Raw genomic sequence first — 15,633 nt, forward strand, 5'->3', positions numbered from 1 at the left:
TTCCTACCTACTACCAAGATCTTTACCTCTTCTAGAACTGTAACATGATAATTTGAGCAATAAAGCCCAGCATTGCCATTGTTTCTTCATTCTTTTATGTGTTTCTAAATACTACCTTATGTAAAATGCGCCGTGAACGTGGCTGAAATAGTATTGGAGCATCACATCATGGCAGGTGTTGTGGGCCGTTATGACTTGCCACCTAGCACCCATACGCCTTCCTTCTGGGAAACTTTACTATCCACTGAGAAAGCATCCCTCTTCTATTTTCAGGGTTGAATGTGATGATCTGACTCCCATCTTCTGGACTGAGCATATGCCAACTAGCATTTCTAGTCCCCCTGTCCACGTGACTGGTTCAAAAGATGTGATTACTCGGACATCAGAAGATATTCACTAAACATTCTGTAAGAGAGAAACTTTTTCTCTTCTTCCCCATCCTGGGGGAAGTGTTCTTCCCTGCCAGAGAGATGTGAGATGGGCACCTGTGGCATCTGGGTCCTACGAAATTAGGCCCGTGATGAAACTCAAGGCATGGATAGAGACAGAGAGAAAATGAGGTTCTTGGTAATACCGTTTGAGCCGTCGGATGGAGGCACACACGAGACCTGCCAAGTTCTGTATTTTATAGCTGATTGAGCCACTAACCCCAATTTTTTATTTTTGGTTTGAGCTGGTTACAGTGGTAATTTTCTTTCAGATCCCTCTGCAATTAAATGGGGACATTTAACGAGTTGGGGCCAAGAGGATGTTTCATTTTGAGCAAAAGCACGTAATTGTTGATTCAAGACCCTCAAAAGGAAAAAATAAATGAAACTCCTTTAGCATTGCCTTGTCCCCTCCTTGCTATGACTCTGAGGAGGTATTTGTTGGTGGAAACCCCATCTATCTGGCTCCTGAGAGACTATGTGCAACAGAGAGCTCGCTAATTCACAAGCTTACAGCAGAGAGAGATACAGAAATATAAACCGTTAGAATTTCAGAAATAATAGCCATCACAGGAAAAACTTCTCCTTTCCTACAGTAGGTGTGCAGAAATCAAGGTATCATACTGTAGCAGTGTTGGAGGCAGTGTGGCTGGCTACTCAGAAAACAACTCACTGGGCTGTGGCATATGCTTTATACCTAGAAGTTACTCTTCAAGGTAAAAATGCAGTAGGGTTTCTGTAGGAGTTCCATAGACCATCAAAAGGTGAATATGAAAAGTAGATTTGACGGGACCAACAGTTAGTGTAATGGCTATGTCGCTGGATTCCCACGTAGTCAACCGCAGTTCACGTCCCGGACCCGGTGGCTTAAAACTCACGCCTAGTGCGTGTGCGTGCATGCCCAAGATCCCAAGAGGAGAATGGAGGAGAAGGGATTGTGGCATGGCCATCCCCCCTGGGGAGTGATTTCTCGCTTTCTGTCTCTCTGTCTCTTTCTGTCTGTCTGGCGAGTGCATGGGCCCTTATAGTAAAACCTTTCCCCCCCAAAAAAGTAGATTAGATTAGAATTCAACATTTTTTAGAAATTCATTTACGAGGCACACTTACTGGTGTATTCAGAGAAATCTTGCTTACACAAGCACAATCTTCTATCCACCAAACACAAATTTCCCCTGAATATGTGAGTGTCTGTAAAAGAAAGAAAGATAAAGCTTAAATGGAAAACAAGACTCTTCCATATGTTCTATCTTCCTTTACAGTATATCAACCTAAGGATCTGTATAAAATTTCATTTTATTTATGTGGGCTATAAATAATAATCATTTTTATTTCAATACTTATTTTCTGAACAAATATTAACCTTTATCTTTAATACAATCTAATTAGGATTAGAGAAGTGAAATAAAGATTTTTCTTTTTTTGCTTAGAAAAGAGTAAGAACAGCTCAGTTTATTCCTCTAGTTTAGTCTAAACAGAGATCAAACTTCTCTGATAGTGTTATAATGTCTATGTTCAGACAAACTTTTTGCTAAATCAAAAATGTGAAATATTTATTTATGAAGTAAATCACTATCTTTGAAATTAAGCAATTCACTGAACAATGAAATATTTATTACATCTAACAGCTTCTACATATAAGATACTCATAATTTTTCCAGTTTCAATCTGATCATATGACTTTTAACTAGGTACACAATGCAAATTCTTTTTTTTTTTTTTTTGAAGAGGTTTTCGCTATAGGGCACATGCGCTCACCAGACAGAGAGACATAGAGACAGAAAACGAGAAATCACCCCCCAGGAGTGATGGTCACGTCGCAATCCCTTCTCCTCCATTCTCCTCTCGGGATCTTGGGCACACACGCACTCGCGCCCAGCGTGAGTTTTAAGCCACGGGGTCCAGGACACAAACCGCGGTCGACTACGTGGGAGTCCAGTGACATAGCCATTACGCTAACTGCTGGTTCCCCACAATTCTAATACGGATTTTTAATTAGTTGTATCGGTCTAGACAAGCCATTTTAGAGCTCTGCCCTTACCCACATCAAACAAGGACGATAATACCGTTCTTTAAACCTACCTTTTAGGTGAACAGACATAAGATTATGTGAAAACATTTTGCTAATGTTGCTAAACAAATGTAAGGCAAAATGTTTATCGTATTAACTATTTTCTAATATTTGATTGGCATTTTTTATAATTTAACCAAAAAAAAAATTGAACACTTTCAGAACTGCAAAATTCAGTAGTTACACAAGGCGAATTAAACTTAGTAAAGCTAGTCCTAATAATAAATGCATTCATCCACATTCTCATTTCCTTATATTAAGAAATAATTTTAAAAATAAGAAAATTTCATTAAAATATTCCTGTTTATTCTAGTTTAGCAGTTCTTGCCCATGTCAATGGACTGTCTGGCATCAGCCACTGCATCAGGTACTCGAACAGTCATACTGCCCATTGATTTAATCAGATTTGGCGGCCCAGACGTGATCTGTCTGTTAGCCCAAACGCCAGATCAAGCATGTCATTCTCATCATCAGTGATTGGTTCTACCTTCTCGAATATGTGCTTTTCAAAGATGTTTCTTTGTAACATATTAGAGATAAAAGTTACTTGGAGATTCAATGGGATCATTGCTTAGTGAATAAGACTAGAAGTAGAAAAATATGGATTCTTAAAAATTAATAAGCTTTATTTTTAAGAGCAATTCTAGGATTATAGAAAACATGGAACAGAAACTGCAGTTCCCTGTACCTTCCCCCTCCATATGTACAATTCACCTATTATTATTATTGCATTAGCTTGTTACATTCATTACAATTGATAAGCCAATATCGACATACTATTACTGACCAAAGTTCATGGCTTACATTAGCCTTCATTCTTTGTGTTGTTCATTCTGTATGAACAGCATCATAAATAATATCACAATATCATAAATAATAGATTCACTGGCCTAAAAGTGTCCTGTGCCCCTTCTATTCATCCCTTTCTCCCCTCTCCTCAAACCCCTGGCAGCCACTGAGCTTTTTTTTTTTTTTTTTTTTTTTTTGAGAGGTTTTTGCTATAGGGCGCGTGCATTCTCCAGAAAGACAGAGAGACAGAGAGACAGAAAGCGAGAAATCACCCCCTGGAGGCATGGCCACACTGCAATCCCTTCTCCTCCATTCTCCTCTGGGGATCTTGGGCATGCACGCATATGTGCTTGATGTGAGTTTAAGTCACTGGGTCAGGGACTTGAACTGTGGTCAACTACATGGGAGTCCAGTGACATAGCCATTACGCCAACTGCTGGTCCCGCCACTGAGCTTTTCAGTGTCTCTAAAGTTTAGCCTTTTCAAGAACATCATATAATTAGAATCATACATTATAAGCCTTTTTATATAGGTTCCTATCACTTAGCTTACACACACATGCAATTAGGTTCCTCCAAGTCTTTGGTGACTTAATAGCTTTTTCTTTTCAAATCACTGAACAATATGCCATTGTATGAATGTACTACAGTTTGTTTATCTTCTCACCTAGTAAAGAACATCTTAGTCATTTCTAACTTTTGATGATTATATAAATAAATTTGCTGTAAACATTAATGAGAAGTTTTTGTGTTGATAGAAGTTTTTAGCCCATCTGGGTACATTTTAAGGAGTGTAACTGCTGAATCATGAGAAAAGGTTATCTAGTTTTGTAAGAAACTGCCAAAATGTCTTCCAAGTGGCTATACCATTATGCACTCCCACTCTCAGTAAATGAGAGCTTCTGTTGTGCCACACTAGAATTTGTTATTGCCAGTGTTTTAGATTTTAGACATTCAAATAGGTGATGGTAGCATCTCATCATTGTTTTGATTTGCAGTTCCCTAATGACATATGATTTGAGCATCTTTTCACATGTTTATTGCCATCTGTACCTCTTCTTTAGTAAGGTGTCTATTCAGGTTATTTGCTCATTTTTTTTCTTTTTTTTTGGAGAGGTTTTTGTTATAGGGCACGTGCACTCGCCAGACAGACAGAGAGAGACAGAGACAGAAAACGAGAAATCACCCCCCAGGGGGGATGGCCACACCACAATCCCTTCTCCTCCATTCTCCTTCTCAGGATCTTGGGCACGCATGCACACGCACCTGGCATGAGTTTTAAGCCGCCGCATCCGGGACGTGAACCGCAGTCGACTACGTGGGGGTCCAGCGACCTAGCCATTACACTAACTCCTGGTCCCATTTGCTCATTTTTAAATGTTTTCTTTTTTTTTTTTCATTTCCTTATTGTTGAATTTTGTGTTCTTTGTATATGTTGGATACCAGTATTTTTTCAGATACATAGATTTTTCTTCCAGTCTATGGTTTGCCTTTTCACTTTCTTAACAGTGTCTTTCACAGAAGTTTTTAATCTTAATGAAGTCCAACTTAACAATTTTTTCTTTTATGCATTGCGATTTGTAAGAAAGTTTTTTATCTAAAAAATTATCACCAAGCTCAAGGTCACCTTAGCTTTTTTTCTTATGTTACCTTCTAAAATTTTATACATTTACACATTGCATTTAGGTCTATCATCCATTTTTTGATTAATTCTGAGGAAGGTGTAAAATCAGTGTCTAGATTAAAAAAAAATTATATGTAGATGTCCAGTTAGTCTAGCACCCTTTGTTGAAAAGATAATCCTTTGCTCCCTTGTCAAAGATCAGCCAACTGTATTTGTGTGGATCTGCATTCTGTTTCGTTGATTTGTTTATTCTTTCATCAATGTCACACCATATTGATTACTATAGCTTTATATTAAGTCTTGAAGTTGGGTAGTCTTTTCTGCATCTATTGATATTTTTCTTCTGCAGCTTATAATGTGATAGATTACATAAATTAATTTTTAAATCAGCCTTGCATTCCTGATATAAATTATGCTTGATCTTGGTGTATACTTTTTATATATTGTTGGATTCAATATTCTGTTGGGGATTTTTGCATCTATGTTCATGAAAGATGTTGGTCTGAAGCTTACTTCTTCTCTTGTAATGTTTGTATCTGGTTTCGTTATTAGGAATTAAGAAATACTGACCTCACAGAATAAGTTAGGAAGTATTCTCTTGACTTTCATTTTTGGAAAGAGACTGTAGAGAATTGGTATTATTTCTTTCTTAAGCATTTTTAGTAGAATTCATCTGTGAGCTTATTTGAGCCTGATGTGTTCTTTTTTAGAACATTATTAATTATTGATTCAATTTCTTTGCTATAGGGCCATTCAGATTTTTTATGTCTCCTTATGTGAGTTTCAGTAAATTATGTCTTTCAAGATTTGGCCCACTTTATCTAGGTTACAGACTTGTGGCTGTAGAGTTATTAATAATATCCCTTTATTGTTTGTTTAATATTTCTGGGGTCAGTAGTGATGACCCCTCTTTCATTTCTTTGTTTTATTTGCTAGAGGATACATATGCTCACCAAGAGAGACAGAGAGAGAGAGAAGGAAAGGGAGAATGAACCTCCCAATGGGGTATGATCTTGCTATAATTTCTTCTCCTTCATTTATCCATTCTGCAGGCTTTTAGATACACACACACACACACACACACACACACACACACACACACAATTTTTTTCAAGCTGCTGGGACTGGGATTTGAACCATGGTTGGCTATGTGGATCCAGCTCCCTTAACTCCGAGGCTATGGGGTTGGTCCCCATATTCCAATTTCATTTCTGACGTTAGAAATTTGTATCTTCTTCTTCCTTTTTTTTTCTTAGTGAACCTGGCTAGAGGTTTATCAATTTAATTGATTTTTCTTTAAAACAAGTTTTTGGTTTCATTTTTTTCCGCATTGAGTTCCTATATGCCTTTCCATTCATTACTACTTTAATTTGTATTCTTTCTTTTCATCGATTGCTTTGGATTCAATTTGGTCTTCTTTTCCCAGTTTCCTGGAGTGAGAACTTAAGAGTATTGATTTTAGATCTTTCTTCTTTTCTTACATATTTATTCAATGCTGTAAATTTTCCTATTACTAATTTCACTGTAACCCATAAATTTGGTAAACTGTATTTAATTTCCACTTAGTTCAAAATTTTAAATTTCTCTTGAGACTTCTTTGTCCTATGCGTTATTTTAAAATGCCTTAAAATTTTTGGACCAGGTGTTAGTGTAATGGCTATGTTGCTGGACTTCCATGTAGTCGACTGTGGTTCGAGTCCCGGACCCGGTGGCTTTAAACTCACGCCAGGTGCGTGTGTGTGTGTGTGTGTGTGTGTGTGTGTGTGTGCCCAAGATCCTGAGAGGAGAATTGGAAGAGAAGGGATTGCAGTGTGGCCATCCCCCTGGGGGGTGATTTCTCAATTTCTGTCTCTCTCTGTCTGCCTAGCGAGCACACACACCCTATAGCAAAAACCTCTAAAAAAAAATGCCTTAAAAATTTAATCTCCAATAATTTGAGGGTTTTCTTGTTATCTTTCCATTATTAACTTCTTAATTAATTCTGTTGCATCCTAACAGCATTCTATGTGTAAATTTTATTCTTTCAAATTTGTTATGGTGTGTTTTCTGGCCCAAAATGTAATCTATCTTGGTGCATGTTGCATGTGAGCTTGAGAAGAATATGTATTCTGCTATTGTTAAGTATTTTATAAATGTCATTTTGATTCAGTTAATCAACGATGCTGTTCAGTTCAGACTCTGTCCTAAATAATTTTGATCTTCTGTCTGCTAACCCTTCTCTGAAGAACTACTTCTAACATCTCTTCTAAGTCAGATCTGCTGGAAAGAAATTCCCTCAATTCTATCTGTCTGAGAAAACATTTCTCATTCACTTTTGGAGGATACTTTCACTGAATACAGAATTATAAGTTGGTGGGTCTTTTTCTTTCAACATTTTAAATATTTCACTTCACTTGCATGGTTCCTGAAGAAAAGTCCAATGTAATTTTTCTTGCTACTTTTATCAGTGAGGTGCCTTTTTTCTTTCTTTCCTTCTTTCTTTTTTATTGGTACTCTTTCTTTTTTCAAGCATTTTTCTTTGTATTCTATTTTTTGCAGTTTAAAACTGATAGGGGGGTCGTCTTCCCTGTAGCCTAGTGTTTATGCACTGTGCACAGGAAGCCAGATGCCATGTGGCCAAAAAGAGTTCAAGTCCTGGCCCTATGTGCATGCTTAGGATCCTAGTGGGATGGTGAACTGGAGAAAAAAAAGGCATGACCAAGCCCCATCGGGGAGTGCTTTCTCTCTCTCTCTCTCTTTCTCTCTCTCCCCCTCCCTTCCTCCCTCCCTCTCTTGTGCATGCACACACACCCTCTGGCATAATAAAAACAGAAGGAAAATATGCTCGTAAACATGATTTTTTCAGTATTTATACTTGTAGGTATTCTAAGCCTTCTGGATCTGTGGTTTGGTAACTGCCTTTACTTTTGGAAAATCTTTAGCCATTATTACTTCAAACATTTCTTCTGTTCTTTCTTCTCTCTCTTTTTACTTCTGGCATTCTCATTCTGCATATAGTTTTTACAGTTATCCTACAAATTTTGAGCATTGTTATGTCTTTTTCAATTTTTTCTCTCTTTGCACTTCAGTTTTAGAATCTCCTATTGATGTTTCTTCTTCAGACGTGTGCAGTCTACTGATGAGCACATCGAAGGCCTTCTTCCTTTCTGTTAAAGGGTTTTTATTTTCCAGTATTTCTTCTTGATTTTTAGAGTTTCCAGATCTCTGCTTTCATTACTCATTTGTTCTTGCATGTTTTTTCATTTTTTCTATAAGAGCCCTAAGCATATTACTATTACTCATAGTTTAAATTTCTGGCCTGATAATTCTAACAGCTCTGTAATATTTAAGTTTTGTTCTGTTTCTCTGTCTCTTCAAAAGTGTTAGCTTTGTTTTTTAGTACGTCTTGCAATTTTCTGTTGAAAGTTGGACTTAAGGTGGTGGATTTTTAAAAATGTAGGTAAATAGGTTTTAGCACAAGGTTTTATGCGTGTCTGGCTAGGAGTTAGGCTATATTTATTATTCTCTGTAACCATAGGTGTCAGAAGCTGAAATGTCTTTGGCACCCTTGTTTTTGACCCCTTAATTGTCCTTGGGATTTCCTAGAAGCTGCTTAAATCAGGTGGAAGATGTGCAGTTAGTTCACTTGTAATCCTCCTGGTACTGGCTCCACTGTGGCTTTCACTTCTAGGTTTCTATTCCAGGTAAGCTGTGGTCCTCTGTATTTGCCTGTTTGTCTCCACAGTTTGGGGAGCAGTGATTTACCCTGTGACCTCAGTTCTCTGATAGATATAAGAAGAGTTGTCAGTTTTCAGTTTGACCAACTTTTTGTTGTTGTTACGAGAGTGGAAATGATAACTTTCAAGCTCCTTATGTCCTGTACTGAAAGTCAAAAACACATATTGTTCATTTTTGGATAACTTTCTTAAAATCAAGACCAAAAGTACCTTTCAGTGTGCTTGAAAATATGAAGCAAGTATTTAAAACATGAAAACCATCTATAGAGTTTTATTGAAACAACCAAGAATAGACACAATTCTTATCAGAGAACATCTGTAAGAAAAACCATACAATTAAAACCTCAAGACTGGAATAAACCTCTTTAAATGTCACCTATTCCATCACCTCCATTGATTTTTTTTTTCCTTTAGGAGAGAGGGAATGGAGAGGGAGACAAAGAGAAAGAGACAAAGATAGACACTTTTTTTTTTTTTGGAGAGGTTTTTCGCTATAGGGCGCATGCGCTCGCCAGACAGACAGAGAGAGACATAGAGACAGAAAGCAAGAAGTCACCCCCCAGAGGGGATGGTCACGCTGCACTCCCTTCTCCTCCATTCTCCTCTCGGGATCTTGGGCACGCACGCACACACGCCTGGCATGAATTTTAAGCCACCGGGTCCGGGACGCGAACCGCGGTTGACTACGTGGGAGTCCAGCAACATAGCCATTACGCTAACTGCTGGTTCCCAAAGATAGACACTTTTGACAGAGTCTCACCATGTCACAATCTTCCTGCCCCAACCTCCCAATTAGCCAGGACCATAAGCACATGCAACTGCACCTAAAATGTTCAAGCTGGCACAGGAACTACACCTGGGCCTTCCACATAGCCTCTAGCCTCCCAAGTGGTGGTGTTATCTGTGTCCCACCATGGTTGTGCACCAGGTATGTTTTTATTTACTAGAATTCCAAAAATCTTAATGATGTTATTGATAAATTGTATGGAAGTTAAGTGGAACAGTGAGGTACCAGAAAGTAAGTCTATATTTTCTTTCATTTTATTCTTTTGCTATAGGGCACAAGTGCTAACTAGAGACAGAGAAAGTGAGAAATCACCACCTCTTGGAGGTGGGGAGGGAATGGTTATGCCACAATCCATTCTCCTCTCATGATTTTGGGCACACATGTACACATGCCTGGCATGAATTTTAAATTGCTGGATCCAGGAGTCGAATCACAGTCAACCACATGGGAGCCTAGTGCCTTAACCACTGTACTACCTGCTGGCCCCAAGAAGTCTATAATTTCTATATGAAGAGAGTTTTTCTTTTCTAAGTAGACTAAATTGATGTCCTGTATTGTTCATAGCCAATATTTTGTTTTCATCCTCAAGTGATGCTGCTACATCACTCTGGAAGAAGGTAAATACTAACAGTTTACTGAGTGTTGATAATCTGTGAGCAGTGGGTGTGTTTAAAAGCCTGATTTGCAGAGCTTTTAAATTTAAAAAGGATGAATCCTATAAGTACTGTGAGCTAACCAATTGCATTATTGGAGCTGTATGAATATAAAGGACTTAATGTTAAGCAAAGTGAGCCAGACTTTGAAAGATACACACTGTATATCCCCACTCAATATGTACTGAATGTCTACACTCTGTGGAAGAAATGGAAAAATCTGAAGATATGACAGTGGAGAGAATAAATGTAGATACCAGAGACTTTAAGAAAATAGAGTAAGTGATAGAGAGTGGGTGGTAGAGGCAGATGGGAGGGGCAAAGGGAAGAAACATTTAACAGACAAAAGAATGTAATTTTTGCTTTATAAAAATAATTTTTTAAATGGATGGCCATTTGCTTTGGCCATTTTCAGAAGACAGTATTATGAAGTCGTAATATGATGATGTCAAAACTGGGAAGTAGGAGCAGGCAGGTGGTATGGTAGTTAAGGCGCTGGACTCCCACATGGCTGACAGAAGTTCGAGTCCCAGACCTGGTGGCTTGTTTTCTCTCCCTCTTTGTCTCTCTCTCTAGTCAAATTAAAAAATAATAATAACAACAAATAAAATTAAATAAAATGATCATTTAAAAAATACTGGAGAGTAGATTTGCTAATGGAAGTAGTTTGTATCTCTACTACAATCCTCAAGACTATTCTCTGTTATTTACATTGCTTTGCATGTGAATATCCAAAGTCACCTAGTTACATATGGATAGAAATTTAAATCTTAGAATATTACATTTTTAAAAAATTTTTTAAAATTTTTATTTATTCATTCATTTATTTTCATTTGACCAGAGAGAGGCAGAGATGGAGAGAGGGGGAAAGGGAGAAAGCAAGCCACCAGGTCCAGGACTCGAACGGTGGTCGGCCATATGGGAGTGTCCAGTGCCTCAACTACCACGCCACCTGCTGGTTCCCAGAACATTACATTTTTTAATCCTACTGTGATATAATAGAATATTTCTTACCATGAACTGTTTGGTCCCAGGTGTTATAAAATCAATTGCCTGAAATTTCCCATCACAAGCATCTAGGATTTTATCTAAGGTTGGCTCCACACCAAAAGTGTAAGTATAAAGAGATCCCTGGTAAACATACAGAAAAGAAAAGAAAGAAACATTGTAATTGTTACAAATATAGTTAAACAAATATTTATTAAATGCTTACTCTGAGTAAGACACTGTGTGGAAACAGGTAATGGGAAATCATAGATCAATTCATTAAGGCCTCGACCTTGAGGAGCTTAAAATCTAGATGCTTGATTTATTTGTTGATTGATTGATTAATTCAGTAATATATTAATCATTTAAAATAGTCAATAATTACTTCTTTCTTTAATTTTGGTCATTTAAAAATTTATAAAGTACTTTTTTCCAGTTTTAAAAATAATGTCTATTTATGTATAAAATTTGAGAAATGTGGAAAACCAGAAAGGTTATTAGGATGAGTGAAATCCTATCACATCCTAAACACAATGGAGGGTATAAATTAAAAATGAAGTAAGCCTTTGTGGAAATTGTGAAGGTATGGCTGAAGCTGTTATAGTATGACTTCTTAAGTTCAGCTCCCAAATTTAATTCTAAAAAACAAAAGAATCTATCTTGTAATTTGTACATCTGTGCCAAGTAGTTGCAACATGACGTGGTCACATCACCAGTAATAAGACGGCTTTTGACTGATCACAGGTTCTTTAAGTTTACTTAAGATAAATATGAACATTTTTGTCCTTATTGATCTAAAACATACAACTCTGTAGAATCTAAAATGTGATAGGTATTAACAAATTTTACCTTTCATCCATTTCTTCAACAAATACTTAGTAGATACACTATGCCAGTCACTGTGGTTACCTTAGAAGTTACAACATGCATTCTTAATTTATCAACAACACAAATCACTTAAAAGCTTCACTCTCCTCCTGGGTAATATAAGAACCTTAGAATACTTTATTCCATTCTCCCATCCTCCCCTCAGCTTCATGTTATTGGCTAGGATTTTAGTTTAACATTATTATTTGTTTTTTAAAAATTATTTATTTATTTATTTTTTTATTGAGAGGTTTTTGCTATAGGGCGCGTGCGCTCGCCAGACAGAGAGAGACATAGAGACAGAAAACGAGACATCACCCCCCAGGGGTGATGGTCACGCCGCAATCCCTTCTCCTCCATTCTCCTCTCAGGATCTTGGGCCTGCATGCACACGCGCCCGGCGTGAGTTTTAAGCCACCGGGTCCAGGACGCGAACCGCAGTCGACTACATGGGAGTCCAGTGACATAGCCATTACACTAACTGCTGGTTCCCAACTTTATTTTTAAAGTCAATTCACATGTTTGCTGTTTTATATCATAAGTGTTTGTTTACATTCCTTCACACATTATTACTGTTCTTCATGGTCCAGCGGTAGGCATACGACATAAGGATAGACAGGTGACCCAAGTAAGTCCAATGAGTTTAGATTCCAGGACATTTTTTTCCAGTTTGTATGTTTCCACCAGGATCACCAAGAGGGTGGAAATAGAAGTTAGAGCTGCAGGAGCCTCTCCTGACACCATGAGGGGAGAGTCTGCATGGAAGTAGAGGCAGTAGAGAGGAAACAGAGCCAAGAAATGCAGGAAAGCAAGACCCATCGGCATTGCAGGAGCTCCTGGATTCAGATCTACCTTTAGCCTTTTCGGATGCATGCACAAAAACAAATATCCCTTTGTTAGTTAGGCTTTTTATTTATCTCCTTACCTATATATTTTTTAAAATTTTATTTCTTATAGGGAGTGTATGCTTACCAGAGAGCGACAGAGAGAGGAGTGTGAGAAAGCACCTCAATGGAGGGGTTGGCCACACTGCCAATGCCTTCTTCTCCATTCTCTGGGGATTTTGAGCATGCACACATATGTGCCCAGCATGTTTTCCAAGCCCCCAGGAACTTGGTCCTCACTGTTGGTCATGTGGGCTTCAGCTGCCTTAACCACCATGCCACTGCCTAGCCCTAGTTAGGCTTTTAAAATTGGGTCTTTTTAAATTTGTAACCTCAAGAGCCCAAATTAATAAAGATCATCAGGCAGAATTCTCTGCCCTTCATTACTGCCTTGCCATGAAGATGATGTGATCTGAAAAACAGCACATTAAGGGTCGAGCATACCTTCTCTGTTTGAATCAGCAACATTTTGTAACTGGGAGAAAACACCATGTGCTCCACAGGCTCTTCGACCTCCAGAAAATCCTCTATTCTGTAACTTGAATCTTTAATAATAAAAGAATATACCAAGCCATCCTAGAGACCAAAAAGAATGAGATGAATGCAAAAAGTCAGACAAGCTAAGGCTCACTGATTACCATTGATAGTTTATTTAAAAATCATCATCTATGTTTATATTATCTATAATGTTCTGTCTTAAAACCTTTGTTTAGATAATGTCTAACCATGGTCCCTAGTCAAGGTCCAATTTTCTCTTTTGTGACAATTTTACTGATCTCTCCTTTCACTGAGTTTCTCTAGCATCTATCCTTTATCACTTTCTTTAGTATACAGGAGTTCGGGCAGATGAGAATTTCAAAGGACATTAACTCTATTATGTTCTTTAATCATTTTTATATGCTTTTATTATCCCCTAATGATCTAAGGGTAGGGACTGGGCCTTTTATTTCCTTTGTATCCTCTTTTTCAGTTCTTCACACAGAGCTATAATATGGCAGGTATCCAACAAAACTGGGTTGGTTGGTTGATAGGTTATGAGTATATATAGATTAATTTAACTACTCTCACCAAGAATTTGAGTTATTTTTATAACAGTGAAGGGGCTTTGGGCAAATCTATCCATCATTTTCTATATTTGACCCCATTGTTACTAAGAGTAGGCATTTGTGAGATGGTTGGCTTCAGCTGCTTGTGAGGTAGGGGTCAGGGAACACACATGATGTTTTATCTATGCTCATCATCATTATCCATTCCTTTTCAAAGCAAATGCTATAATTATTCTTTTAAAGTAGGTTAAGACAAACAGAGAGGGTGGCCTGGAAGGGGACAAGAGTCACAGAAGGCCACAAATGCAGAATAAATGCAGGAGGGAAGGGGGAGTAGTCTACTGCAAAGTTGGGGGAGGGAATTATAGCCAGGTGTAAGCGTACACACTCTAGATGGCTTCTCATGGTAGCACTGTGTCTCTCACCCTGATGTCATTGCTTAGCTGCCCCTAGAGTTTGGCAATGAGACAGACAAAGCCAACAGCTGACTCAGACCTGGGATAGAAATGGCTAGACCTAGGACAGCAACGGCCAGCTCAAACATTAACACATTGATAACATTGATTACAATGGCATGGAACACGCATGGCCCCTTTTCATACTTAGGCTGTGTGTTTTAACAAATGAGTGCCAAGATTTGGGAGTTTTGGCAAGGCCCTAGCTACTCCGCCTACTTGCTAGAGAACTCTGTAAGACTAAGTTCCTGCATCTGTGTAAGGATGGTGTTAATAGTTTCTACTTGATAATGTTGTTGTGAGAACCCAAAACGTAATACTAAAAGGAAGCACTTAGTGTGATGTCTGGCAGACAGTAAGCACCAAGTAAATGGAGGTTAGTGACACTAATTCTGATGTCAACAAGAACAACATGATACACATAAGCTAACTGGACACTCACAAGAGCCTGAGCTAAAGCTTAGTGAAAGGTTCCAAATTCATGTCTGACAACCTAATACATAAAGTGCAAAATGGTCATGAAACTGGGTTACAGATGTTAGGTGTTTTTTCTTTGGGGGACAATGATGGGTTTTTTTAATGCTATTTTGTTTATTTATAAGAAGATAAGTATATGATAGTTCATTATATCATTCTGTTTTTACATCTATCCAAAATCCTTCATAAAAAATTTTTAATAACAACATCCAAAGAGGAAACAATTAAAAAAATTAATCAGACAGGACTTGATATCCCAAAATATGGCTCAGAAAGTACATGACAGCAAATGAAAATAGTGTATTTTCTTAAAAGTTATTAATTTGTAAAAAAACAATACATTACAATTCCAGAAGTGAGCACTCCCTCCTTCTGATATACCAAGGTGACTGGATTGATAAGATTTCTTCTGTCTTTTGGAAAAGAAAAACAAGGTAAAGCAGGTGACATAATTAAAGTGCTATACAACAGTAAATAATAAAAGGTGCTTAATGATTACTGACTTAAATCACATAAGTCTTCAAGTTCTGTATCATCAGATCTATGTAACTAACATGACACAATTAAATGGTAAGCATATTTTATTAATTAAGAAACCACTGTCAAGAGGTTTTAAGATACTGGGAAGAGTGGGCCCCATACATAGTGCAGTTGTTAAGCTCTGTGTGTAGGGAGCCGAATCCCACATGGCCAACTGTGGTTCAGATCAGCCCCTGGTGGCTTGAAAAAAACATATATGCATGTGTGCCCAAAATCCTGACAGGATTGTGAAATGGAGATAGAGAATCCCCATTTGGAGGCTTCTCTCTCTCTCTCTCTCTCTCTCTGGAAAGCACATGTACCCTCTGGAAAT

The 15,633-nt window shown here is 37.8% G+C and overlaps 1 protein-coding gene across 1 annotated transcript in view; it reads right to left on the reverse strand.

Moving 5' to 3' along the window:
- The window catches only part of LOC102483356 (cilia- and flagella-associated protein 43), a 128,591-nt gene that overhangs the window by 76,945 nt on the left and 36,013 nt on the right, over window positions 1-15,633 (reverse strand). The window contains exons 7-10 of the mRNA XM_006166408.1: window positions 15,126-15,193; window positions 13,247-13,378; window positions 11,079-11,195; window positions 1,536-1,616 (exon numbers count right to left, since the gene is read on the reverse strand). Coding sequence (XP_006166470.1) covers window positions 1,536-1,616; window positions 11,079-11,195; window positions 13,247-13,378; window positions 15,126-15,193 — 398 coding nt within the window. The remainder of the gene's footprint in view (window positions 1-1,535; window positions 1,617-11,078; window positions 11,196-13,246; window positions 13,379-15,125; window positions 15,194-15,633) is intronic.

The sequence above is a fragment of the Tupaia chinensis genome, unplaced genomic scaffold (assembly GCF_000334495.1).
Source record: "Tupaia chinensis unplaced genomic scaffold, TupChi_1.0 Scaffold144255_1, whole genome shotgun sequence".
In the NCBI taxonomy this organism is placed as follows: Eukaryota; Metazoa; Chordata; class Mammalia; order Scandentia; family Tupaiidae; genus Tupaia; species Tupaia belangeri.